Raw genomic sequence first — 26,005 nt, 5'->3', positions numbered from 1 at the left:
CAGTGTGTGCACTAAAGGGAAGAAGAGTGGATACTAATAGCTGTGTAAACGGTCCAGTGGGATCTGGGAGGAAAATTGTAGATAGATAGTACTTAGCAGAATTAAGAAGTGAATTAAATGAGAGACTAGACATGAACAAAGGCAGAAACAGAGATATCCATGTTGTAAATTTAGATCATTTGTCAGGGTGCGTGGGAATCTGGGAAGGATTTGGAAGTCATTATCTAGAAAACTCATAGAAAGAAATAGAAATGGAAGAAAATACTTGTTGAGAAATTAGGAGATAACCACTAAGAATTATAGTGAAATCTTTATCATATCAAAACAATAAGATTCTGAGAGCTTGATCCATTCATCGGATTATGACTTACCTAACAACTGATGTTGTTAATGGTTACATTCTATGTGAATAGTCCATGCGATATGTTATAGGAGTTCAGTAAATGATTGAATGAATGAATGAATGAACCCTTATTAAATTGTACTTCCCTCTGTGGCCTTTTAGAGCCTCCCTGCTTATGCAAAATAGCAACATGAGAGAAGTCTGGTTTTGGTATTCTTCTATAAACACTTTCTGAGATTTTTTTTTCTACCTTGTACAGTCTATTTCCTTTGATTTCTCAGTTTGTACCAAATGTGTCATTTTATGGATAGAAACCATTTCTCTTATATGTTTTGCATCATATTAACTAATAAATTAATTACCTGGGAACTCCTCCACTGTCTATTCATCAACTATAAATGAAATAGTTTCCTCTTCTGGCTGCTAGTCTCTCTGGAAGTTCTGTATATCTCTGTCCTTTTCTCTTATCAAGAACTTTGTTCTCCTATATGAGTGTTTATAGTATTATTCACAATAGCCAAAAGATGAGCACAGACCAAATGTCTGTCAACAGATGACTAGATAAGCAGCTATGGTCTATCCATGCAGTGGAATGTTATTCAGCCTTAAAAGAGAAGGAAACTCTGACACATGCTACAGCATCAGTGAACTGTGAAGACATTATGCTAAGTGAAATAAGCCAAACACCAAAGGACAAATATTGTATGATTCCACTTATATGAGGTACCTAAAATAGTCAAATTTGTAGAGATGGAAAGTAGCATAGTGGTTGCCAGGGGCTGGAGGAGGGAGAAATGGGGAGTTACTGTGTAGTGGGTACAGAATTTCAGTTTGGGAGGATGAAAATATTCTGGAGATAGGTGGAGGTTGATGGCTGCACAACATTGTGACTGCACATAGTACAACTGAACTGTATATTTCATGATGGTAATTGTAAGCTTTACATTATGAATATTTTACCACATTGGAAAAGAAAAGAGCTTTATTTTACTCTCTCTTCCAGGTCCAGCCTTTCACACTCAGACATTTTTTCCTATCACCAAACAAAAGTCCTCCAGTATCAGCCAAATTGAAAACCTCCGTTTTTAACATTCCACCCCACCTCTAGCAGTCACCCTAGCAAACAAACTTCTTGAAGCAGTTGTACACACAGATACACACGTTTTTATACTTCCCTACTCTTCACTCTTGCAATCACTGTCACCTGGCTTATGCTCACACCACTGCACTGAACCATGCCAACATGGGGAATGGCTTCTAAGTGCCAAATCCAACGAACTCTGGAGTCCTGACCTCAGTGGACTTCTCAACAGCGTTTGCATCTGGTGACCGTGGCCTCTTAGAGCGCATGTCCCTCGGGTCTCTTGCACTGTCCTCTCCTGAATGTCTTCATCTCTCTGGCTGCTCTTTTTCTGTCCCCTTTGTACACTGCCTCCCTACCCTTTTCTCCAGCCTTTAAGTATTACAGTTCCTCAGGACTTTGTCTTTGTCCCCAGATCGTTCATTTGGATTTCCCAAAGTCATACTAAAATAAGTACGTTTAAAATTGAACATTTGGGGGGTACCTAGGTAGCGCGACTAAGCATCCGACTCTTGATTTTGGAAAACTAGCTTTCTTTCTGTCTTCTTTTTTCTTTCATTCATGCATTTGTTTAAGAAATTTTTATTAGACATATACTCTATGGCTCATGAACTCATGGTTCATGAAATCAGGCCCCTCATCAGGTTCTGTGCTGACAGTGTGGAGCCTGCTTGGGATTCCCTCTCTCTCTCTCTCTCTCTCTCTCGCGCTCTCTCTCTCTCAAAATAAGTAAATACATTTTGAAGTGAACTTTTGGCCACTCTCCCTTGACCCACCACTTCCAAATTATTGTCTTCTCTTCCCCGCAGCCCTTCTCCAGTCCAGACCACCACTGTCTTTCACCCACACTTCTGTGGTAGTTGCAACAGTCAGCAGTTGGCTTTACTGCTTTAATTTGCTGCTTTTTACTTCAGCAACTAGGATGATCTTTTAAAATGTGCATCACATAGTATCACTTCTGCTTAAAGTGACTTGATGACTCCTTTGTTTCTCCTCAACCAACTCTTTAAATTCACCAGTTTCTTTATCTAGTTTCTCTCTGTCCCTTGATTTACCAAGACATGACCTGATGCCGCTCTTAGACTAAACTCCCAACCTCTCTCACAGCTGCACTCTGCGGTCCTTGCGGGCTTGCCCTCTGAATCCTGTGTTAGCATCCCCCTCTGTTCCCCATGCGTAAGCTACTCTGGTCTTCCCTCACCACGTGGGAAGCACCAGACCTTCCCCGCCTGATGCTCTATATATGTGCTGTGCCTTTCACCCATAAGGCTTCTCTCCACTCTTCGCTTGTTTGGAAGCTCTGTCCCATACAGTCTTTGTATAAATGTCATTTCCTCACTGAAGACTTCCCCCAATCAGTCAGTCTCCTATTATGATCTCTCCTAACACTCTTCATAGAATTTTTTTTTTGCAACTTACAATTGCATATTTTTACTTGTTTAATGTCCAGCTCCTCCATTAGAATGTAAATTCCATAGGGGTGGCATCTGGGTTTGTATTCAACATCAGCCTATACTAAGTGCTTATGGCAATGACGGACAAAGAGTATATGTCTAATAAAAATTTCTTAAACAAATGCATGAATGAAAGAAAAAAGAAGACAGAAAGAAAGCTAGTTTTCCATAAAGCTGTTTCAAATAACCTCTTTATAGAAATGAACAGGGACAGGTGTTTTAAGCAAACTTATAATTCATGAAAATCTAAATTTACATAAAGGGTATGTTGAAAGGTGATTTTTCCACTTTACAAAAAGATCCATCATAAGAGTCTTTAAACAGGCTTCCCAGGTACATGGAAAGTAAGATTTTATTGATGCAAACCATATGTTTGTACTGAATTCTTCAGGAAAATATCTTTTATATGAAGCAAGGTTGACCTATAAGCAATTTCCTTAAGGCACCTAGCCCAAAATGGCCAACTCTCAAATTTCCTAGGTAATAGATAATGGGAGGCCTGGAATGCAGGGGATATTTGAAGCCCTAGAATGCAAAGCAGTAATTTTAGCCATTTAGAGCTCGTGACTTTTCTCACAAAAATAACTAATAGCAAAATGAATCAATGTATTTGAACCTCCCCAGCTCCTCTTTCTGTATGTCCATGAAAGTAAGAAAGGCTGGAAAGTAACCCCCAAATAGGCTAACATGGAGAGAACAAGGCTTTGACAATTCACCAAATGGATGCTTTTCTTCCAACCTCCCCCCTCCATCCCACAACCCACCCATCAGTACTATCACTGATAATTAAGTTGTCTGATTGCAAAATTGGAAAAAAGAATTCACTGTGCTAATAAATAAAAGCAATTAGCTTCTCTGGGTCTCAATTTCCTCATCTTAACAATGTGGGAGACCTTTTGAAGATTATTGTTTTATAATTCTGTTCTTGAACCAACCCAAACTTTACAAAATAAGGTAATTTATGACTGTTCCCGCTGTCTAATGAAATAAATTTCACAGCTATTTCTGCCCTTCTTCTTGGAAACTTTAATAAATGATCATGAGGTTTAAATCAAAACATTCATATTATTTGTGGAATTGGTTGATTTGACTGTTATTGATGGTTCTTGCTAAGAAGAAAATGCTTTGCAGAATTAACTTACAACTAACCTTTATCAGACATATTCCACTATGATGAAAACAGAGTAAGCTGTTTTTGAACTGCAGTACAAGTGAAATATTTTGGGAATGAGAAGAAAAAACAATTCACTGGTTGTGGTAATAAAGATCAAGGTAGACTAGGGTATAGGTTAGTTTTGCCCTTCAAAAATAAGACTTCTTTCATCTCAGAAAATCCAAACCTTCAAATTCAGAAGAAATATGTGGCACACAGAAGAAAAGCATGCCTAATATCTCTGGAGGTTTTGGCAACATTTTTGCCCTCACCAACTTCCTGGAACATTATTCTATCCTTGCTCCCCACAATTTTGATTGTTTGGCCCAGTTTTACTATATTTGATGACATTTTGAGGGCAAATTATTTCTCTAAGTGATGTACAAAGGTATTCTCACATAAAAGAATTGAAAGTCATAATGTTGGTCCCTAGGACTCTTCTTCATGGGTCTGAAAAGCTAAAGAATGTACTCATGAAAATGCACATTCTTTATATAGCTCCTGCTTTGTACGTTAAAGAGAGATCTTGAATATGACAACAAATCTGACATATTTGGAAGTTTATTATGTGTCAATCATATCTCCATAAAGCTGGAGGAAAAGAAATACTATATCATACTTGTCACTGTGACAAATTAGCTACAAATATGCCAGGCAACAAGGGCACTGAGAGCCCACTAACCCTGGGCTGACTCGGGAAGACTGGGCTATGTCCACAGAGTGAATGTAGCATGAAGGAGACAGTCCAGTAGAGGAGAAAACCCAAGTTCTAATCCCAGGACTTGTTGGGTGGCTAAGACCTCATTTGCAAAATGACGGTAGTAAGCTAGGTGTTTGGTGAGGTCCCTTGAAGTACCATCATTATCTAGTTCCAGGAGTTTCAACTTTAAATGTCAATGCCTCTTGAAGACCTGGTTAGGAGTTCAATCAGTTGTTAGTCATATATTAATGATAACTTTTCAGTTCTTAAATTTCTAGTGAATTCATGGTTTGAGATTTTTACTCTTTAACCACATGACTTTGTGCATAATGCATAATCAACGTCTCAGTGGAAAAATGGAAGGAGAGAAGGATGAGAGGGAAAAGAGAGGGATTTAGTGACTGTATTATTTTTCTGCTTTCAGTATCTTATTTTACTTCCATTTTATGCAAAATGATCTTGTACTACTTAGAATAAAGAATTACAGTTTGATGAGTTCATCTCATAAATATTTTAAATTTACCACTGGAAGAACATGGTCAGTGTTAACAACTATCTTCTCCTTCTTGTATTTCTAGATTTGGAAAGAAGAAAGACGATAAGGGAGGCAAGGCTGAGCAGAAAAGCACTCAGAAGCATGGCGGCCTGAGGGAAGAGGAGCTGGAAAAAATGAAAGAAGAACGTGAAAGGTGAGCGGAAATGTTGAGCCCTTATTTTGTTTGTGTCCATGACCTGTGTTTAATGTGGTTATTGCATCAATCAACTGGAGAGATTTTATTTTAAGAAGTCTAGAGTTTAACACAAAAGCAAAGATACCTGATGTAAAAGGAACCTCCCTTTCTGGGAAATTTTTAGTATATTTGGAGAAGAAATTAACTTTATGTTTTTATTATATGAGTACTTACACTTCCAAGATACCCTACCCCAGTTTTGACTACATCAGTGTATATTTTCCCTATGGTTTAAACAATGAGGTTTTTTTTTCCTTTTCAATAAAAAGGTCATTTTGATGTCAATGTTTAGAACTATCATATTTCCATAGTCTGTTCCTAATTTTTGTCAAGCTGTTGTATGCCTTCTTAATTTTATTCTGCTAAATCCATTTGGGTGGTGTAATTTGAGAAGTGCATGTCCTTCATTTTTAAAAAGCCAGTGTCTTTTATTAGGCTATCAGCAAGTTGCAAAGTATGTCGCCCATCTGTTAAAGGGCCGGTTTCATTTACTGAAATAATGACAGTTTGCAAGGACTGAATTCTCCTGTTTGAGGAGCTTAATGTTCCATTTGGACAAGAGGCCCTTCACTTATCTTTGAGGTTAACTCTGGCACTTACCCCAAGTTGATGTGTAAATGTCTGATTTTGAAACATGTAATTGAATATTCATATTTCTCCTGAAAATTCTTCACCTGCCACCACTAAATGGATCTTGGGGAAAGACTGAGATTGTGACAAAAACTAGCATATCATTTTAAGTACTTGATTCTGACTTCATCAAGCATGAAGTCGGATTTGTCCAACTAGTCACTCGCTTGTTAGTAGTCCGTGTAGTTTTTAAAGTCACTTCTTGTACTTATTTTTATCCTCTAGTAATGTATACTAAAAAATCATACTTATTCATTGCACTTTCTAGCACAGAGCAGGCTGAATACCTACTGTTAACCTTTAACCTCTGTCTTGCAGTCTATTCCCATTGATAAAAGCTGATTTAATTGATAAGCAAGGAATGAAGTCCTATTTAGTCCCTTTTCAGTTTAAAGTGGTTGATAAGCTCACTTGCAGGGTCAGTGGTGCAGGTAAAAGGAAATCAAGTGCTTTATACTGTTGCTGACTATTCACCTGACAGAGTTACCCCCAAAACAGGAATGTGAATTCTCCATTATCATAGCCCAAGATTCAATAGTCATGTAATGTACAATGTAATTCAGACTAAGGCTTTAATGCGTATATTGGCAAAGACATCCATGTGGTGTGTCCGCATCATAGATCTTTGATGCTGCCCTGACTTCACTCACTGAGACCACATCCTTGCCTGGTCTTCAGGAAACAAAGCTGTTTGCTAGAAATCAGACATCACTTTTTTTTTTTTTTTTTTTTTTTTTTTTTTTTTTGTAGCTCAATACTTGCTTGGGGTTGGGAGGATTTACTCTTAGTAGCAAGGGAACTATGTGCCAGCTAGAAAATTGATAACCCATAAAATTAGGTGGGTTGTCTTTAACCAAGAGTTCATTTCCTTTCTGGTTTTGCCTTTAGGAAGCAGGTGCCTGAGGGAGTTTTGTTCTTAGAAACAGGGCTGTAAATTCACCTCAGCTGGCTATATAGGCTTCAGGTCCAATTTTCTTAAAATATGTCTGGTCAAAACGTTAAAAGAACTATACTCTTATCCCCCACTTAGGCCAATTCCCACACATGAACACATAAAACACATCTGATATGGGTTTCCTAGAGACAACACTGTCTCAATCTTGTGAGAGGGGAAGAAGTTGGAGGGGTTGATTTTATGGTTGGGTGCTACAGAATTAATGACCAGGGGCGTTTCAACAGCTCAGGAGCGGAGGGCCACAGAGGGTGGAGGTGGTGGCTGAACATTTGGCATTGCTCCCAAACCTTGAGTCCCATTTCTTGGCTCTCCATCATCTGTAGGAAACCAATTCACAACCCTTAAAGAACTCAGTGAGGGTATTACTCTTTGTGACATGGCCATCAGAGAAAAGTAATAGAATGAAGTAAGAAATAGTGTATAAAAGTTCACAAAGTTGTCTTTTTTTCTAAAGCCTTTAGAATTTGTTACCTTATGATGATTCAAGCTGCCTATTGCTTATTTGTTCCATCCTGACTGTCATAGATATAATAGGTTTTCATTAACATATCCCTTCTTCAAAGGATTTAAAGCACTTAAATACAATGTATATCGTACAGTGCTAGAGCCAGCTTGTATCAGCTTGTAAGAGACAATTATTAAACTTTCAGGAATTTTGTGAGCTGGTCATTAAGCCATTAGTAGTTTGGGTTTGTTTTCCCAAAGAGCCAGCTAATCAGCATACCACTGAGGGTTTATACCAAATACCAAGTCTATTAAGTGTATAACCAGGAAGAAATTATCCAAAGTGGATGATAAATTTTAAAAATTTCATTTAAATCAAACCATATGACTTCTGTGTTTCTCAAAGTGCAGCTCATAGACCACCTGATGAATATGAGTCACATAGGGAGCTTCTTAAAAGTAAAGATGCTTGAGGAGCGCGTGGGTGGCTCAGTTGGTTGAGCATCTGCCATCGGCTCAGGTCATGAGCTTAAAGTTCGTGAGTTCGAGCCCTATGTCAGGCTTGGTGCTGACAGCTCAGAGCATGGAGCCTGCTTCAGATTCTGTCTCTCTCTCTCTCTACCCCCCCCCACTCACATTCTGTCTCTCTGTCTCTCAAAAATAAATAAACATTAAAACATTATGAAAATAAGTATGCTTGAGTCTCATACCAGACTTAACAGAATAAGAATCTGTGGAGTTAGAGCTCAGGCATCTGTATTTGATAGGTAAGCCCAATGTGATTCTTCAGCATTCTAAAGTCTGAGAACTTGAAGGGATAGGATTTGGTTAGAACATTAAACTATCCTCATCCTATGAAAAAGGACACACAGAGGGTTTTTTCTTGTTTTGTTGTTTTTCTTCCCCCAAGAGCATTGAATGTATTGTCATCTTTTCTCATATGTTCTCTTTGAAGCATTGTACCTTACTGGCATGTTTTTTTTTGGCAACAAAAGACAAAAACACTTGGCAGTGCTCACTCATGTAAGAGAATATGGATTGCTTCCCCCCAGGACCAAAAACAGTTGGTTCATGAAGAAAATTTTGGAGACATAAAAAAAAGCATGAAGAAAACTAATATGATTATGCATAATTTTATAACCACTATTAACATTTTGTGATCTTTTTACTGTGTATGTATTTTCTTTGAAACTTGATATCTGTGCTGTGTATATATAATATCCTACTTTTTCCACAGCATTATAATGTGAGCATTTCCCCATGTCATTATTGTTTTGAAAATATGCCATTTCGATGACACTCTAATAGTCCGTGAGATCAATATACCATAACTTATTTATCTTTTATTGTCAAATATTTAGTCTGTTTCCACTTTTATGTCTTTCAATCATACTTTGATGAGCATCCAGACATAAAATGATATAAGATGACCTCTTACATGACATAATTCCTGTTCAATTTCCTTATAACTGTTTTACCCAATGATTAATTTAATGTCAACTACTCTAAATTTTAGGATTATATTATCCCCTCTTCCCATTAATTTTCTTATGATTTCTATATCTCATTCCAATGTATCTACATATTTAATTCCTGATAAGGAATTGTTTTGGTGCTCTATATGAATAGACTATTCATAATAATAGCTATGAAAAGGTAAAAATAAAATAAAAGCCATAACAGGTAGACTCCAATTATAAGACTACATTGGAGGAATGCAGAATCCAGAACATGGATTCTCAGGGAGGGACATTGTTGCTCCCAATGAAACACTGGCGAATCTGGAGACATTTTTGATTGTGACAGTTTCTAGGGAGGGAGGGGCATAAGGGGGTGCTATGCCATGGGCTGGGTAGAGACCAGGAAGGCAGCCAGACGTTCTATGGTGCTCAACACAGCCCTGCTCCCCAACAGTTTATCTGACTCAAACTGTCAGTCGTGTGGAGGCTGAAAAGTCTATTCTTTGGGCGCCTGGGAGACTCAGTCGGTTAAATGGCCGTCTTAGGCTCAGGTCATGATCTCGCGGTTTGGTTCCTGACTTCGAGCCCTGTGTTGGGCTCTGGGCTGACAGCTCCGAGCCTGGAGCCTGCTTCAGATTCTGTGTCTCCCTCTCTCTCTGCCCTCCCCTGCTCACGCTCTGTCTCTCTGTCTCTAAAAAATAAATAAATGTTAAAAAAAAAAAAAAAGTCTTCTAACCTCTGGACTTCACAAGTAAGGGTACTTTCCTGGACATTAGAATTTCTTTGTCTCATGTTCTCCTGTGACTGACACAGAGAAATGTATGCCAGATGACATAATCCTAGAAGGATTATTAGCTATTTGAGGAACTGTCCCCAAAGATTGCTAATGAATATTCCATCAATATGTACTTACAGAAAAAGGTTGTTCTTCAAACTTTATTTTTTAACCCTGGCCCTCTGAGCAGTGGCATCAGTGCTGGCAATCAGATTGTGAATGCCAAGAAACTACAGGAGTTGATAATGTATGTTGATGACAGAATCTTCTGGAACAGTGGACTGAATCAAACATAAAGACACTTAATAGGAGTTAAGTGTAAAGTCTTGATTTTAGTTCCAAAAATGAACTGTACAAACAGGATGTGGAAGGTTTGACTTAATACCAAATATATGAGAGAAATTGCCTGATGGTTTTAGTTGGGGGTAAGTTTAGCATGAGTCAACATGAGGATGTGCCTGCCAAAAGCTTAATCCAGTACTAGGCTGCATTCCTGGAAGTTCATGTGCAAAGTGAAGGAAGAAACAATAATTCCTATTCTACACGACTCAGATCACACTTGGAATGTCCCATTGCCTCTCTCACACACAGAATAACAGCAACTAAATCATATCTTTTGAAACATATTGAAGGATGGGGGAATGCCTAGCCCACAGAGATTAGACTTTGTTGATTTGACGTGATCAAAGAAGTTTCACATAAAACAGGAATTAAATGTATTTTATAACATCCATCCTATCCTCTCTCTCTTTCCCTCTGCTTATTCATCCATTCATTTATTTTCTTGAGGATACTAATGGATAATCATCATTTTCAGAGAGGTGGTCTTGAGCTTAATAGAAGGGAAAACATACTAACAATTAGAACGCCACATGAGAGAGTGAAATTGTTGACACTGAAAATGTCTGATAAAAAGCTGATGGTTACAGTGAGAAAGGAGTAGTGCATCAGGCAAGTATTGGACTAGATCAGAGTTTTGTAAACTTCAGTCATTGATATAGTACCTTCGTTATCTTCTTTATATTTACATATTCAAATAGGCAAAATATGGATGCAAAACTACATAAGTTAATATACCTACATTAAGCCACATACTGTCTAAAATCATATTGTGTATCATTAATGCTGCATTTGTCCTTAGGTGATTTCTATGGATTTTTCAAGATCATAGGGTCTGAAAAATAAATACATAAGTATATCCAAGTACAGAAGCATTTACTTTGAATTTCCTAGAGCAGTCTTTCTTAAACTTGCCATAGCATTGGTTCATGGCAGTGTAAGCACTATTCTTATCGGAATGGATTAGCCAAAGTTTCTTGCTCAAAATTTTGTGCAAGGATTTTCTTAGTCTCATATTTGACTTCCTGAGCTGAGCATATGTCTTCTCCTGACACAAATCAAACAGTCCATTGCAGTGAAGCCCTGTTTTAAATAAACTCATCATTTTGTTCATGCTTCGGTGAGACTGGCCATAATAAAACATTAGTTTAAAATACTGATATCCATTGCTAGAAAGATGAATCCAATATTACGTTCAATGATTATTTCCTCTAGAATTTTTTAATCAAGCTAAATTAAATTAACATTTTCCAAACATTCTGATTATATGGTGAGCTGAAAGCAAGAGATTGTCTTAACAAATCAGTAAATGTATTTTTGTTGTTTAATTCTAAGACCTTAACTTACATCTGAAACCTTCTCAAAGTGTGAAATTAACCAGGCTCTCGGACCTACAAAGTACCTGACTACATGCATGTTGTACTTGTATTCTTAATACCTTCTCAAAGTCAGGTGGAGGTTGGTTAAAGAAAAATATGTCCCTTTCATTTATTTAGGATTATTATACTGGGGGAAAAGTCTCCATTGACACCAAAAGGCTGTCTTCAATTAAAGTCCCATATTACTGACCCTGAAATGAAATTTCACTAAAAGAAATTTCTTCCTGAAATGGGGGGGGGGGGCGTAGTTTAATAACACAGGAGTTTGTGCTCTGAGATCTTCTGTTACCCTTATACCATGTCAGGGTTTCTTTTGCAAGGAAGCTCATTTACTGTATTAATGAAACATTGTTTTTACAGATCTTATTAGAATCTTAGCAGGATAAATGAGGAGATGAGGGGCAAAGAGGCAGCTCCCCCAGCTTCAGGGTAGAGAAGCATGAAAACATATGGCTCTTGTTTTCAACAACTGCCCTGAACGGAATGCCTAAGTGAGAGTGAAGCTAAGATTTAGGAAAGCTGATCAGTTTCAGCGGCTGAATTCAGGGCTCTTGGTTTTCTTTCCTTTCGGAAGCCTTCCAAGAGCTGCAGAGGCTTCTCCTTTGCCTTATCAATGGAGCTGCTTGTGGCCTGTTCCCTTAGTTTAAATCAATACATGTGTTTTTGATATTTGGCAAACCAAGATTTAATTATGCAGCTGCAAGTTCCCCACATAAACGAAATTCATCTTAGAGAAATAAAAACATTCAGAAACCATTTATAGTTTCAGAATACAAGTGGGTGAAAATCTATTCCCAACCTCTCAGCATTTTATTTAATTATGGGAGATTTTTATGTTACTGGAAATTGAAATGAAAACCAGAATAAGGCTAGAGTTTATCCAACATTTGTTCATACTGAAACGTGAAGATGCTTACTGTGTTCGAAGAAGGACACGGAAAGTACATTCTGAAATAACATTTTAGCTGTAGCCTACATAAATATGGCACTCCTAAATACATAGAACGATAAATAGAACTGATAGGATTGTGTCGTTTTTGTATCCTAAAAAGAATGCATATTTTATTAAAGAACCAGAGGATTGTTTTCTTTAATTTGCCAAGAGACTCTATAATTAATTATTTACTGAACTTAAACTTTGGCACTATTTAAACTGTTGAAAACACCCATGTTTTGGCATGATTACATACAAATGATTAATTCAGCATGGCTTCACTCCTCACTGAATATCCCTGTCTTTTGCAGTAGAATTTGCTAGGTCCTGTGGTGTGGGCAAAATAAAATGTTGGAATGGTTCCCGGTCTTAATAGTCCCAATTTATTATTACCACTGAACCCTCGTCAGATCATGGACTGGATTAGATCCCAGTTTTTCAAAATGCCTCAATTTATGGCTCCCTTAGAATCCTGATAAAAACGTGTATTTGAATAAGGCTTTGGTTAGCTAAAAGAGATCTAGTTAATTACTTTTAGATTCTTATTAGATCATCTCTGCATGGAAGTTATGAAAAACATGACTAGATGGCATTTCCCAGGACCAGGTCATGTTCTCATTTTAGGCTGACAGAAAAAAGCTGTCAGATTTTTGTTTTTCAGAGCACTAACCATCGCCGTGAAGGAGAAGCTATTTGCCATATCCCAGTAATCAATACTGATGCTTGTGCTAGGGTAAGGATTGCCTCTTTCCCTGGAATAAGAATTAAAAGCAGAGGAGATAGGGCAGAGAAAGGGATGATACCCTTCCCACACCTCATTCAGAGTCCATCGTCCAAGATTTACCTTTTACTTCGAGGGGTAAAAGAGTGAGACACAGGGGAGAGGCGGGTGGCTTTAATATCCATACATTTATTTGATCTTTGTAACATTAGTCTTCTCAGAATACCCGTGGTCAACAGCAAAATTTGGCCCATTACTATATTCCAATAGACGAGATAGGAACACCTACGTCCTGATGCCATGCCAGCATTTTTTATGAGCCAAAATCCTTTTATGGAATTAGAATCAATGTTAGAAGTGCTGTATTAGCAACTACTTGTCAACCAAGCTAGATTAATACGTAAAATGAATCACTTGACTGGCATGCTTTCCAATAGTCATTTAGACAAACTTCTAAGATTAAAGTACACCAGCTCTTTAAAAAAGTGTTTTAAAAGGATACTCCTATATTCAAACACCCTGAAGTGACATATTATATTCTTGCATTCAATTGTGGTGCTGTTGAAATACATTCAGACAAGGAGTTATACTAAACTACCCACAGTGATCTCGTAGAAATGTTTAAAATGCCTAATCTGATAAGTACTTGGAAAGAAGCTCTCAGTTCTGTTGCTCTGGATATTTGGCTTTAGTATACACATAAAAATATATTCAACATAATAAACAAACTTTGATACTTCACTGGACTTATGCCAATCAGAGGTATAGATGTATTTGGTTCAGTGGAGGTTATGTACAGTGAAAGTAGAACTTGAGGAGAGCATTTTTTTCTTTTATTTTTGTGGGTGGGGGAGCGGGGATGCAGAGAGAGAGAGAATCTCAAGCAGGCTCCCACCGCCCAGTGCAGAGCCTGAGGCTGGGCTCAAGTCCATGATCCTGGGATCGTAACCTGAGTGGAAATCAACAGTGGATACTCAACCGAGGAGCCGCCCAGGAGCCGTGAGGAGAGCATTTCCTACGGGAGGCTTGTTGACCTTAACTGGATGGAAGGCCATTTGGTGGCTAGAACTTAGGAATGAGGGCTCAGTTTCCATTTTATTAGTTGTTTCCATAGGGGCTTTGCATTACCCACTCTGAGGATGTACTCCAAAAGCCCCTCTCCTATATCGTCATGAAATGAAATGAAAATAATAATACATGAAGGCCTCGGCTTTATGCATGTTGTTTGGATAAAATGCTTTTCAACCTCTCAGTTTGCTTTTTTTTTCCCAAAGAAAAAAATTGAATAAATAAAAGTTAAGTGAATCCAGAATACTTACTGTGGACCAGTCTGGCGCTGGACACTACATAAGAAAAGTTAATTCTGTAAAAGTGCTCTGAAAAATGTGGACAGATTAAACTCATAAATCAAATAGCATTTTCTGCAATTTCTAAGGTATCTCATCTTTATTTCATACTTGGACATTTGCTATGTTGTATCCTGCTTTGGAAAGCATCCATGAGGACACGTCACTCCAGAGCCCAAGATTAGTCATTGTTCACAGACGCTGGGAAATCATGCAAATAGAAAAGCTACTCAGCCTATTATCTTCCAGAATCTGCTTCCCCCTCCCCCTTCACATTCTTTATGTAGATATCCTAAATTCAGCCTGTGATTTACAAACACCAAACTTCAAATATGCTTTCCTGGGGTACCTGGGTGGCTTAGTCAGTTAAGCATCAGACTTCGACTCAGGTCATGATGTCACAGTCCTGAGTCTGAGCCCTGCATTAAGCTCTGTGCTGACAGCTCAGAACCTGGAGCCTTCTTTGGATTCTGTGTCTCCCCCCTCTCTCTATCTAACCCTCCTTCACTCATGCTCGCTCTCTCTCTCTCTCTCTCTCTCAAAAATAAATAAAAAACATACATATATATATATATATTTTCCAAATTTCCTGGGAAGTTTGTTTTGCTTTGATTTGTTTGTTTGTTTATTTATAACAGAGGTTTCCAAGTGGCAGTGATTTCCCCCCTCAGGGGCATTTGGTAATATCTAAAGTCATTTTTAGTTGCTGCCCTAGCAGGGAGGTGCTACTGCAATCTGGTAGGTAGAAAACAAGGATGTTTCTCAGCATGCTACAATGCAAAGGATAGCGCCCTACAGTAAAGAATTATTCAGCCCAAAATGTCAGCTGTGTCCAAGTTGAGAAACCCTGTTTTAGATAAACAGATAATTAGATAATATAGATGTATAGGTATAGATAGAAATATGCTATAGACATTTGGTGTATCTGTGGTTGGGCTTGAGGTTATGTATTTTAAAACCATTTCTCAAGTGATTGTTCTTTATAGCTATGTTGGAGACCAACTGGCCTCAGTGGTGGCCCAGGGGAGGTATGTGGCCAAGTGGAAGGATTAGAAGACCCAGGACGGGGTCAGCCTGGGTTAAAGGTCTGACTGAATGAACATGCTATCATGCTTCTTAGCTACTTCAAGCCTCTGTGTTCTCATCTGTTAAATGAGAACTCTGTCTCTCAGACTTTGGTAAAAAGCAATATTTATGAAGCAAGCACCCAGTTCACTGTAGGTGCTCAGTGTTCGCTCTGAGGATTGAAGACCCCAGATAATCCAGTCAGTAACCTTTGGGGGCCCAGAGCGCTCTGAGACGTACCATCTGTGAAAGTTGCTGAATTGGATACTATCGTGATGAAGAAGGCCAGCTTGAATTCAGACTTTGCCCAGCTGGGACGCATGCCAGATATTTCCATTCAAGAAGCTTTTCCTCATTTCTTATTGATCACCAGTTGGAAGTTGCTCCTCAAGCATAGTGAGCTTGGCATGAGATGCTGCACAGGAGCGAGAGAGTGCTGGCTGCAGCCAGGGCTTGGCAGCCATGGAAAGAAATTCAGGGCGGAGGGGCACAAATGGCCCGGGTGACAGCCGGCCCCTCCACGTCCACAGGGCATGTGACTACAGAAAACACTTGTAACCACAGCCAGTGAATTTGCAAAATCCTCACATTTGCATTTCTGTTACATGTATTGCACTGAAGGGCGGTGCATAACTCCAGTCTGCTAATACTTAGCACCCAGCCTGTGGTGGAAGCAGAACAAATGTGTGGGTTCCTCCCCATCCACTCTCACCCACCTGCCCACCCTTGCTCTGCAATTTAATTACATAATGACTTCACCGTGCATCTGAATTGACTTCAGATTGATGTCCAAAGGAATCTGACCCCTTTCCCAGGCTCAAACTCCTGCCTTGTTGTGCTTTGTGCCCTTTGGTTTTAGTGTTGAGAGTTAAAGAGGTTGAAGTGGTTTGGGCTATGGCACAAAAGTTTGCTTTTCCAAGAGGTCACTTGAAAAGAACCTTTTTTTTTTAAATAACAGTAGTAACAATTGGCTGTTTAGAATAGAAGCTGTAAGTATTCATGTCCTTGAAGGAACCTAACAAATAATAATTTGTGAAATCTTGATTTCTTGAAGCAGAGATTGTTAAATGTGTCAGGATGGAGAAAGCGGATTAATGATAATAGCTTTGATCATTCCTCTCTCCAAAACTTTCAATGGCCTTCCATTGCCTACTGCATACAGTTCGAGCTCATTGGCCGATATCTGACTATAGCCTAGCTTTCCAGTCATACTTTGTACTCCTGGTCCAAATGACCCACATACTCAGTCATTCTAGAATGTTCACTCCTTTTGAGATGACCATAGCCCTTTCCCATCTCTGTGTCATTCCTAATGTGGTTTCTCTAGTCTTTCCCTTCCCTCCCCTGCCTCAGTTGGTCCAAATCGATGGAAAGTCAGTGAAACCTCACTTCTTCCATTACACCTTCCCAAACTACCTGGGTTGGAAGAAAAGTCTTCTACTAGATAACCTGGGTTAACTTAATTCTGTAACTTGATTCTGCCAATCTTCAGTTTTGGTGACTGCAAAGTGGCCGTATAACCATCGTTGCATCAGGATATTGTTGTGAAGAAATCAACAAGCATTGAAGCGAAGCATTCAGAATAGTGCCAGATGCAGAGACATTCAATAAATGGTGAACTTGCCATTTTTCTCGGAGACAGTATTTAGTTGAAAGAGAATGAGTATTAATATCAATAGCATTGAATTTAAAGTCTGATTCTTTTCTGTGCTAGCTGTGTGACTGTGCATATTTTGCCAAAACCTTTTGAACCTCAGCTTGCTCATTTGGAAAACTTTGTTTTAAAAAGGAGAAATATGGTCTAGTTTCAGAGTGCCTGTGAAATTTACATATGATAAAATACTTGAAGCATCTAGAGCAGGACTTGGCACGTGGTCCACACCCATTGTAATTATTGTTCCTTTGCTGCATTGAATTGTAGATGTTTGTGATTACAAACATGCCCTCTCTCCCTCACTAGCTTGTAATTTCCTTGAGTCAAGGACCACATCATAACCATTTTTCTATTTCTCCCGGCATCTAATAAATTATGTTTCACAGAGTAGGCACTCAATAAGCAATTGTTGAATAATGGATGAATGAATGAATGAGCTGCACTGATTTTAATTTTATTTTTCAAGTGAATAATTGCTAGAATGGAACCAACAGGCAGGATAGGCGAAATCAATGGCCAACAAAGCAATATAGGCAGAAAAATAAGACTTTCCCCTGAGCTGTGAAATGGTGTCAAGAAGCATGAGGTCATTTGTAAATGGCAGTAGAGCAATGGAAACGGATTGCTGAGGCATAGTGGCGAGCCCATCAGGAATATCAACACCTGTTTCTCCACCACTGAACCAGGTCCTGAGAGACAAGTGCATAAGTGAAAGTGAATGAAATTCATCCATTTCACAAACAAATGAAAACGCTGTGGATCTAGAAAGTTTAGGGGTTTTTTTTTAATTGGGCTTTTGTCCCCATCCTCTTCCAGTACTTAAATTTATAGTCGAAATTATTTTTAAGTGCCATTCATTTCAGCCTTCTAAAATGCAAGATTTGCCTTTCGTTCATTCAAATACCAAATTTGAGTGTGTAGATGAGACACACTGTCCTTGGCTTATTCTCCGTCAAAGGAGGATCTTTTCTGTGCTGCCTGTTGAGCCGATTCAATCAGGATTCATGGTGCAGATTATATTTCAGGGGGAAGCATAAAAAACTGTAATGGAAATAGAGGTTCATGAAAAATGACAACAGCCATTTGTAACATACCAGATGCCATAGAGTTCCTCTCTTAGGGAGGCAGTATTACTAAAATCCTAGTCCATAATTAGGAGCCCACATTGCCATTAACTTAGTGTCTTTATCTTACAAGCTAATTCCTTATTATATACTCTCCTGCAATTTCGGGGGCGGGGGTTCTTGTCTAGATCCTAACTCTCACAAGGCTTAGATTTCTACTTCTCCTTGTTTTATCTCCTACATCTCAGTAGGGAGAAGATATTTAGTGAAGTTGTGAGTTGACTTAAAACTGTAAAATAATATCAGGTTTAAAACAAGTTACTTATGTAATTTTTAAAATTAATAAACTCATGATAATCAGTGGGAAAATAATTAGTAAATATGTATTAAAATATCTCACCTAAAATTCTTGCCTACCTTTCAAAGTATAGTGCTCTGTCTAAAAATTACCCTGATTATAGGGGCACCTGTGGGGCTTAATCAGTTGAGTGTCTGACCCTTGATTTCAGCTCAGGTCATGACCACAGGGTAGTGGGATCAAACCTGCATTAGGGTTTGCACTGAGCATAGAGCCTACTTAATATTCTCTCTCCCTCTGCCTCTCTCCCCTGCTTGCTCTCTCCCTCTGTCTCTCTAAAAGTAAAACAAAAAAAAAATGTTTTAATTACACTGATTATAATAATAAGCACCAGGTTTCAAAAGTAAAGAACAAAAGTGTAGATAAGGAGTTGCTTGGACAAATCATTTTTTAAAAATAATTGTGAACTCTATTATTGACAGTATCAACAGCTAATTAAAAATTCTATTAGTGAAGATGTAAAAGATGGCACATTTCCAATTCAGATAGACACTGACACAGACATAATTGATATTTGTTCAATAATCCTAAAATGTTTCACAGTCTCTAATAGAAGCTATAATGGCCAGAGAAAGTTTCAAATGCTAAAAAACATATATTCCAGGCAATATCTGAAATAAAAATATTTTCAGATCAAATAATATGTCTTTGCAAAAATATATGAAGTTTTAGCTGAATGAGCATCAAAGGATATTTTCATGAATTGACTTTGTTTAAGAAAAAGTCCCCGAGTCAGAGAAATGTATAGTACGATTCATATGTTTTTAATCTGGTTATAGTAGACGTAATAAGAAAGTCAATGGAGGATAATTTACTAGTTGGACTTTTAAATTTCAGAGTTGCATTTTGTAACACTCACATGAATGAATACATATTTTGAAAAATTCTGCAATAACCATTAAATATTCCAGTTTAGAAAAACAAGATTTCAGTTTTAACAAAATGCTTCAGTAATATAGTTGGCTTCATTAGACATCACTAAACCCGAAACTAACATGTTCCTTTTTTTTTTTTTTTACACAGCAGGTTAAAAACTAGATGTAATTCTTCTAGTTTATAGCAGTTACTGTTTTTAACAGTTGCTGAGGAAGGCTAATTCTTTTCACCAGCAAACAAAAATTCAATGCCAAGAAAACTGTTATTATGCTAAATTATTCCCTGCCTCAAAAACGTGTATTACTTAAGATAAAAATCTAATGCCTAATATCAATGACCAATTTATTATCATCAAATGAAAAATATTCCGAGGAAATAAACGCACTCTACTGGAGCTAGTCAGACAAACCCTCATTGATCAATCCGAAATAACCTCCTGCGGTTATCAATTACTGTGGTTCACACGACTATAGCTTGCCTCTGCCTAAGTTCAAAGGAAAAAATTTATGCCATAATAAACCAATACCAAGTGTGAATCAAGATGGAAATTTAAGTTACCAAAGAAATACTTAGATATTTTACTTCTGATTGGGAGAGAGGACCACATCTTGTTAAAAATGTGCCAATTAAAAAGGGAAAATTGAGGAGAATCTCCAAATATCGCAAATCAAAATTAAAATGTGGAGTATGTTTTTACAATTTTCTGAAGCACTTGGAAACATATGAAACTCTATAGACGTGTTTATAATTCTATTTATACATTTATTTTTACATTGCCTTTAGTGGATGACATAGGAATTTTTCCATCTAAAGACAGTTTCAGGCATGGACGAGCTGCGGAGTGCTTAAGTTTTATTTTGTTACCTTGTGGCATCTGAGGGCATCTTTCTAGCATTAAGGGAACTTACCTGGCTGAATGTTCTCCTGTTGGTGGGAATATCTGTAATGCTGTGACCATGCACTTAACGTGTGTGTGTGTGTGTGTCTGTCTGTCTTTGGGAGATTGATAGTTACTTACATAGGTCATTTGCATACGGGTTTAATAGTGCCTACTACTACACTTCTCAGCCCTTCTCCAGCATTTAATAACCATTCCTTGATTGATTGGAAAAGTAGCATTTTTTAAAACTTAAATGAATTATTGCACAATATCAGTTTGTATACTATATAAAAAGATATTCATGAAGAGAATTGGGTACTTAGAGGAAGAGGGAGGTGTTGGAAAGAAGACCTGAAAAATGGCAGGGTGTGGGGAGTGGGCCACCCTGTGGGGAAGGCACACCTCCTCTCCTGCACTTGATCCCTGAAATGCTGAACACCCGGGTCTGCAGGTGAGCAACACAGAAATAGGTTTGTTCATGTTCTTAAGTGAATCTAGCTGGTTGGCACAGACAGTTAAGGCAACATGCTAATAAGGTTACTATCATGTAAACTATACCCCTTTATGGAACTTTGATGCATAATATATTCTAAGGACTGCAATTAATTTTGTAAAGAGATGAAGAGGGAATCTTTATCATCAGGCAATTTGCAATTCTTATAAGTAGCCCAAAACGGTACCTCCAACTCCACATGAATATCTAAAAATGTATTCTTGGGGTGTCTGGGTGGCTCAGTCAGTTAAGCATCTGACTTCGGTTCGGGTCTTGATCTCACAGTTTGTAGGTTCAACCCCCATCTTGGGCTCTGTGCTGACAGCTCAGAGTTTGGAGCCTGCTTCTTATTCTGTGTCTCGGTACCCCTCCACCGCTCATGCTCTCTCTCTTTTTCTCTCTCAAAAATGAATGAACATTTTAAAATTATGCATTCTCCTCAACTAGGGCTTTCCAGCTAAAGAAACAAGTGAACCCCCAATTTCAGGGAGAACAGCTGAGAGGGGAAAGGAGAGAGCATCGGGGCATGTCATCTTCTTGTACAAGGGGGCCTCTTCCTTCCCGCATTGACTGAGTGCACCTCTTTGCACCTCCTCTTCATAATCCTCCAGCCTGATCCTCACATGCTGGATACTTCCTTAGATGAGCAGTTCAGCCCCTTTACCTTCCAGTGAAATACAGAAATGTTTTGAATGTAGTCTGTGTTTGACAGTCTTAGGTACCATTCAGGCAAGATGTTAGCTAGAGGCCAGCCTTCTAGAGGGCCCTCAATTGAGGCCTTCATTGTGTGCCACCTACTTCTGGTGCCTTTGCGGATCTATCAGGCAGGTGTCTTTCTAACTGGCAGGAGTTGTTTGGATAAACTACTGCTAATCCTTGCCATCTTGTATTCACTTTCTTTTTTAATTATTTTCTCCTTTTTGATTTTTCACATTTCTGATATGAAAGGTCACCTTTAGTTGGTCACTCAAGAGTTGAATAGCTCCCAATTTCAGTCTTTTTTAAAGGCATGTAAGAAAGATTTATATTTTGATGAATTTTAATATTTTGATCATCTAGAGAACTAATATATTTTATGTCCCTGGATCTTTTTCCTTGAGCTACACCATTATGCCTTTGAACCTGAAGTTAAATTGAAGTTATATGAAATTTTTCCACTTAGAGGATTTGGGGTAGATACTTTTCTGCTATGATTCACTTTTGACTTTTTAATTATTTTTGGCCTGAACTCTTCAATAATTCAGCAAACATTAATTGAGCAGCTAGGCACTTAGGGAAAATAGCAAAATGAGTAAAACACAATCTAGTCTTTGCTCTCAACAAGTTCATGATTAAGAGAGAGGAGAGAGACCAATACACAACTAATTATAATAAAGTTCAACTGTGATAAATACTGTAATGGGATATAAAAATGCTATATGATCGCAGAGAAGACAGCTGTGAAAAAATAGTGTTCTAGCTGGGATGGTAGGACAGAACTTCTTTATCCTCCAATATTCCTAGACACTTGCAGTGAAATCATTAAAATCAATTATAAAAGTACAAGTTAACTGTGCAGCAAATTGAGGAGACTTTTGAAAATTTAAATTCTTAATCCCATCAATAATATATGATATTTTTGCTGCTAACTAGAGAGGAATTTAAGGCTCAGGAACAAAATTTATTTGAAAGCTAAGGGATTTTCCAAGCAATCAGGGTACTTTCTGTTACAGTGGGCTTTTTTTCCTCTCTAAAGCTGACAAAGGAGACAGTTGAAAAGTTTAGGGCAAAACTTTCTGGGAAAATAACAGTTTAGTTAGGGAGATAACTTTGGGTCATAAGTTTATATTACCGAAGGTCTATTCTGCAGAAGACTGTGACATTTCTTTAAATATTTAACAATGAACTATAATAATTTTAGTAGTCTGGGAAGTTTTCCACAAATATTTCTGTTGATATGATAGGTGGGTTACATACTATTTGTAAGGTCTACTATCTATCTCTATAATAATATAACACCATAATGAAAAAAGGTAGAGCAAATTGAACTTCTGTTATGGTTCTGAAAAATGAAATCAAAATAGAATGGGAAAAAGCTATTTTTCCCCTTTTGCCCCATATATGGCCATGAAAATGACAGACTCAAGCTGCCTAAAAAGCAAGTTCCGTATTCCATCCAGTTCATTTACCCTTTAAACTTTTTCAGGTTAGTACTAAAACTTCAGTAATCTGGACTCAACTAACCAGATTCTTTTATAATTCTTTTGAACACTCTACTCTTAGTGGGGAAAAAATGGAGAGGAGAGAATCAGGAGAAAATAAGACATACTCCCCAGTTCTATGCTCTTGGTAGGCACTCAGGAAATGTAGATTGAGTGGATCAGGTCAGTGGACAGGTAGTATTTGGTTACTTCATTGTGACTTTTCGGTATCTTTAGTCTTACAGGATAAATATTGGAGCTGAGAACAACAGTCTTGAAATGATGTCTGTTCCTCAGTCTTCTAAACGAACTGCTTAGGGAGTTCATTTAGAGCAAATTAAAGCATTAGTACATTTTATTTTATTTTTAATGTTTACTTATTTTGAGAGAGACTGGGAGAGAGAGCACATGCATGAGAGGGAGAAGAGCAAAGACACACGGAGGTTGAGAGAGAGAGAGATAGAGAGAGAGAGAGAATATGAATATCTCAGGCAAGGTCCCCACTGTCAGTCATTGTGAGGTCATGACCTGAACAGAAATCCAGAATCAGTTGGTTAAGCCACCCATACACTCAAGGATCAGTATATTTTGTAAAGATTTGCAACCAATAAAAAGCTTTGCTCTCGGTTGTACTGACAACTCAAGTAATGGCAACACCCCTGTTCCCTGAGCACTCTGGCCAGTCTAGGTTATATAGCATTTATTCCAAGTATGTACTCTAGGTAGGATTCCAAGTGCATATGTGAAGGAGTTGACAGAACAGAGTATGTGCTTTGCAGTGCTGCTAGCTGTGTGTGGCCGTGAAGACCAGTGAGGGATCCGTCCTTCCTGCTGCCTCCCTTCGCCTAGGTCAGCTGGTCATTATTAGTATTACAGTTAACATTGCTTTTTATGTGCCAACCACATTCTTCTGCCAACTGTAGTTGTATTCAGTCAGTTAGCCTTCTCTTAGATGTGGGTACGATTATATTTCTGATTTTACAAGGCACAGAGAGGTAACCTTACTTGCCTGTGGTCTCAAGTAGAAAAAATCACAGTGCTTGGTTTCAAACCAGGCTGCCTGGCCCCTGATGCCACCCTACCTCTATATCTGAACCCCCAGAATGTTGGCAGATCCGTCAAGAGCTGCTGGTCTACTCTGAAAAAGCCCTTGCTTCAGTGAAACGGTACGGGTGAAGATGCCGCCTCCCATGAAGATCTTAAGACAGAAATATAAATGTAAATTTCACTCATTAAAACCGTAATTAATTTATTGAAAGTGAATTGTTATTATTTCAGGGACGAATGCATATTGGAATATGCTGATTATTTTAATGAACCATGAGCCTCTTCTGGGATGCTTCCACTGTATTATTTGCCAGCAGGTCACTGTAGATTTTCTAAGAGGGGAAATAAAGAGATTGCTGCTCATTTTCAAGTTTTGCTTTATTAAAAATGCAAAAGAAAGTGTGTGCTGTATAATGTATTTCGGGGGAGTTGATAAGAAGATACCTTTGTTCAGGAAAGGCCTGACATCATCTGTTTTAAATCCACATTTCTCCTTCTGGCCAGTCATTTTTTGTGTTATAGATATCCGCTGCCAGGACCAGTGTGTGTGTGTGTGTGTGTGTGTGTGTGTGTGTGTGCGCGCTGTACCTACAGCAGTGTCTCCAATGTAATTGTTATGTTTGACATTTGGAGCCACTCATTTAGGTCCATTCCACAGGAGACGTATTCTTAATCTTTTCATGACACATGGTATAAAGGCTTGCAGAATTTGGCTTGCTTTTTCTCTTTATGAACTATAGGGTATGAGGTTGGTTTCACTGCTTATGTTTCTATATTGCAGAAAAGATTAACACTATCACACCATGATCAGCTCTGAAAGAAAGCAGGCCATTCCTAAATATGGTTTTTTAGGTCAAATCATCAATTCTAGTCTTTCATAGCCCGTACTAATTCCCCATTGCTACTGTAACAAATTTTCACAAATTTAGTGGCTTACAACATATATTTATCCTCTTTCAGTTCTGGAGGCCGTAGTTCTGAAATCAATTTTTTGGGATAAAGTCAAGGCACAGGCTAAGCTGATTCCTTCTGCAAGCTCTAGGGGAGAATCTATTTCCTTGCCTTTTACTTCACTACCTACAATCCTGCTGATGGCTCCTTCCACCATCTTCAGAGTCCACCTCCCCAACCTCCGTTTCCATTGTCACATGTCACATGGCCTTGTCTCAGACCCCACTTCTCACATTATTCAGTGCCTAAGATGTGCCAAGCGGTGTGCTAGATATATCAATAGACAAGGCAAATAAGGTCCCCGCTCCTGCGAAGCTTACATTTTGTAAATAGTTAAATGAAGACAGTAAAGTCAGGTAGTGATAAAATTATAAAGAAGATAAAATAGAACCATCAGGAATTGGCATGGGGAAGGATGTCTGAGATGCTGAGATGCACAGCACGGTGACGAGCCAGCCACAGGAACACCTGTGCAGGCACAGAGAGCAGCCAATGCTAATCAAGCCTGAGGTCAATGAAGCCAGGGGACTGGAGTTTGATAACTAAAGCTGAGAATGGCATAAACCAAAATCATTGAGGAATTATGTCCGATGAGACAGCTGCGTGGGTCATAGGAAAGAGATTGAGTTTTATCTAAGCATAAAAGGAACACATGGAAGGTGTTTTAAACAGAAAAGCATTTTCCATGTTTTGGCTATTGTTGACATTGCTGCTATGAACATTGGGGTACATGTGCTCCTATGCATCAGCATTTCTGTCTCTCTTAGGTAAATCCCTAGCAATGTTATTGCTGGGTCATAAGGGAGTTCTATGGATAGTATTTTGAGGAACCTCCACACTGTTTTCCAGAGCGTAGGAGGGTAGAGTGTAGGAGGGTGCCCGTCTCTCCACACCCTTGCCAGCATCTATAGTCTCTTGATTTGTTCATTTTAGCCACTCTGGCCAGCATGAGGTGGTATCTCAGTGTGGTTTTGATTTGTATTTCCCTGATG

The 26,005-nt window shown here is 38.4% G+C and overlaps 1 protein-coding gene across 1 annotated transcript in view; it reads left to right on the top strand.

The window, feature by feature from the left end:
• The window catches only part of PARD3B (par-3 family cell polarity regulator beta), a 1,000,837-nt gene that overhangs the window by 796,128 nt on the left and 178,704 nt on the right, over nt 1-26,005 (top strand). The window contains exon 20 of the mRNA XM_029934009.1: nt 5,310-5,420. Within this exon, the coding sequence (XP_029789869.1) occupies nt 5,310-5,420 (111 nt within the window). The remainder of the gene's footprint in view (nt 1-5,309; nt 5,421-26,005) is intronic.

The sequence above is a fragment of the Suricata suricatta genome, chromosome 3 (genome assembly GCF_006229205.1).
Source record: "Suricata suricatta isolate VVHF042 chromosome 3, meerkat_22Aug2017_6uvM2_HiC, whole genome shotgun sequence".
Classification (NCBI taxonomy): Eukaryota; Metazoa; Chordata; class Mammalia; order Carnivora; family Herpestidae; genus Suricata; species Suricata suricatta.
The sequence above is the reverse complement of the archived record's forward strand: the minus strand, read 5'-3'. Positions and strand labels throughout refer to the sequence as shown.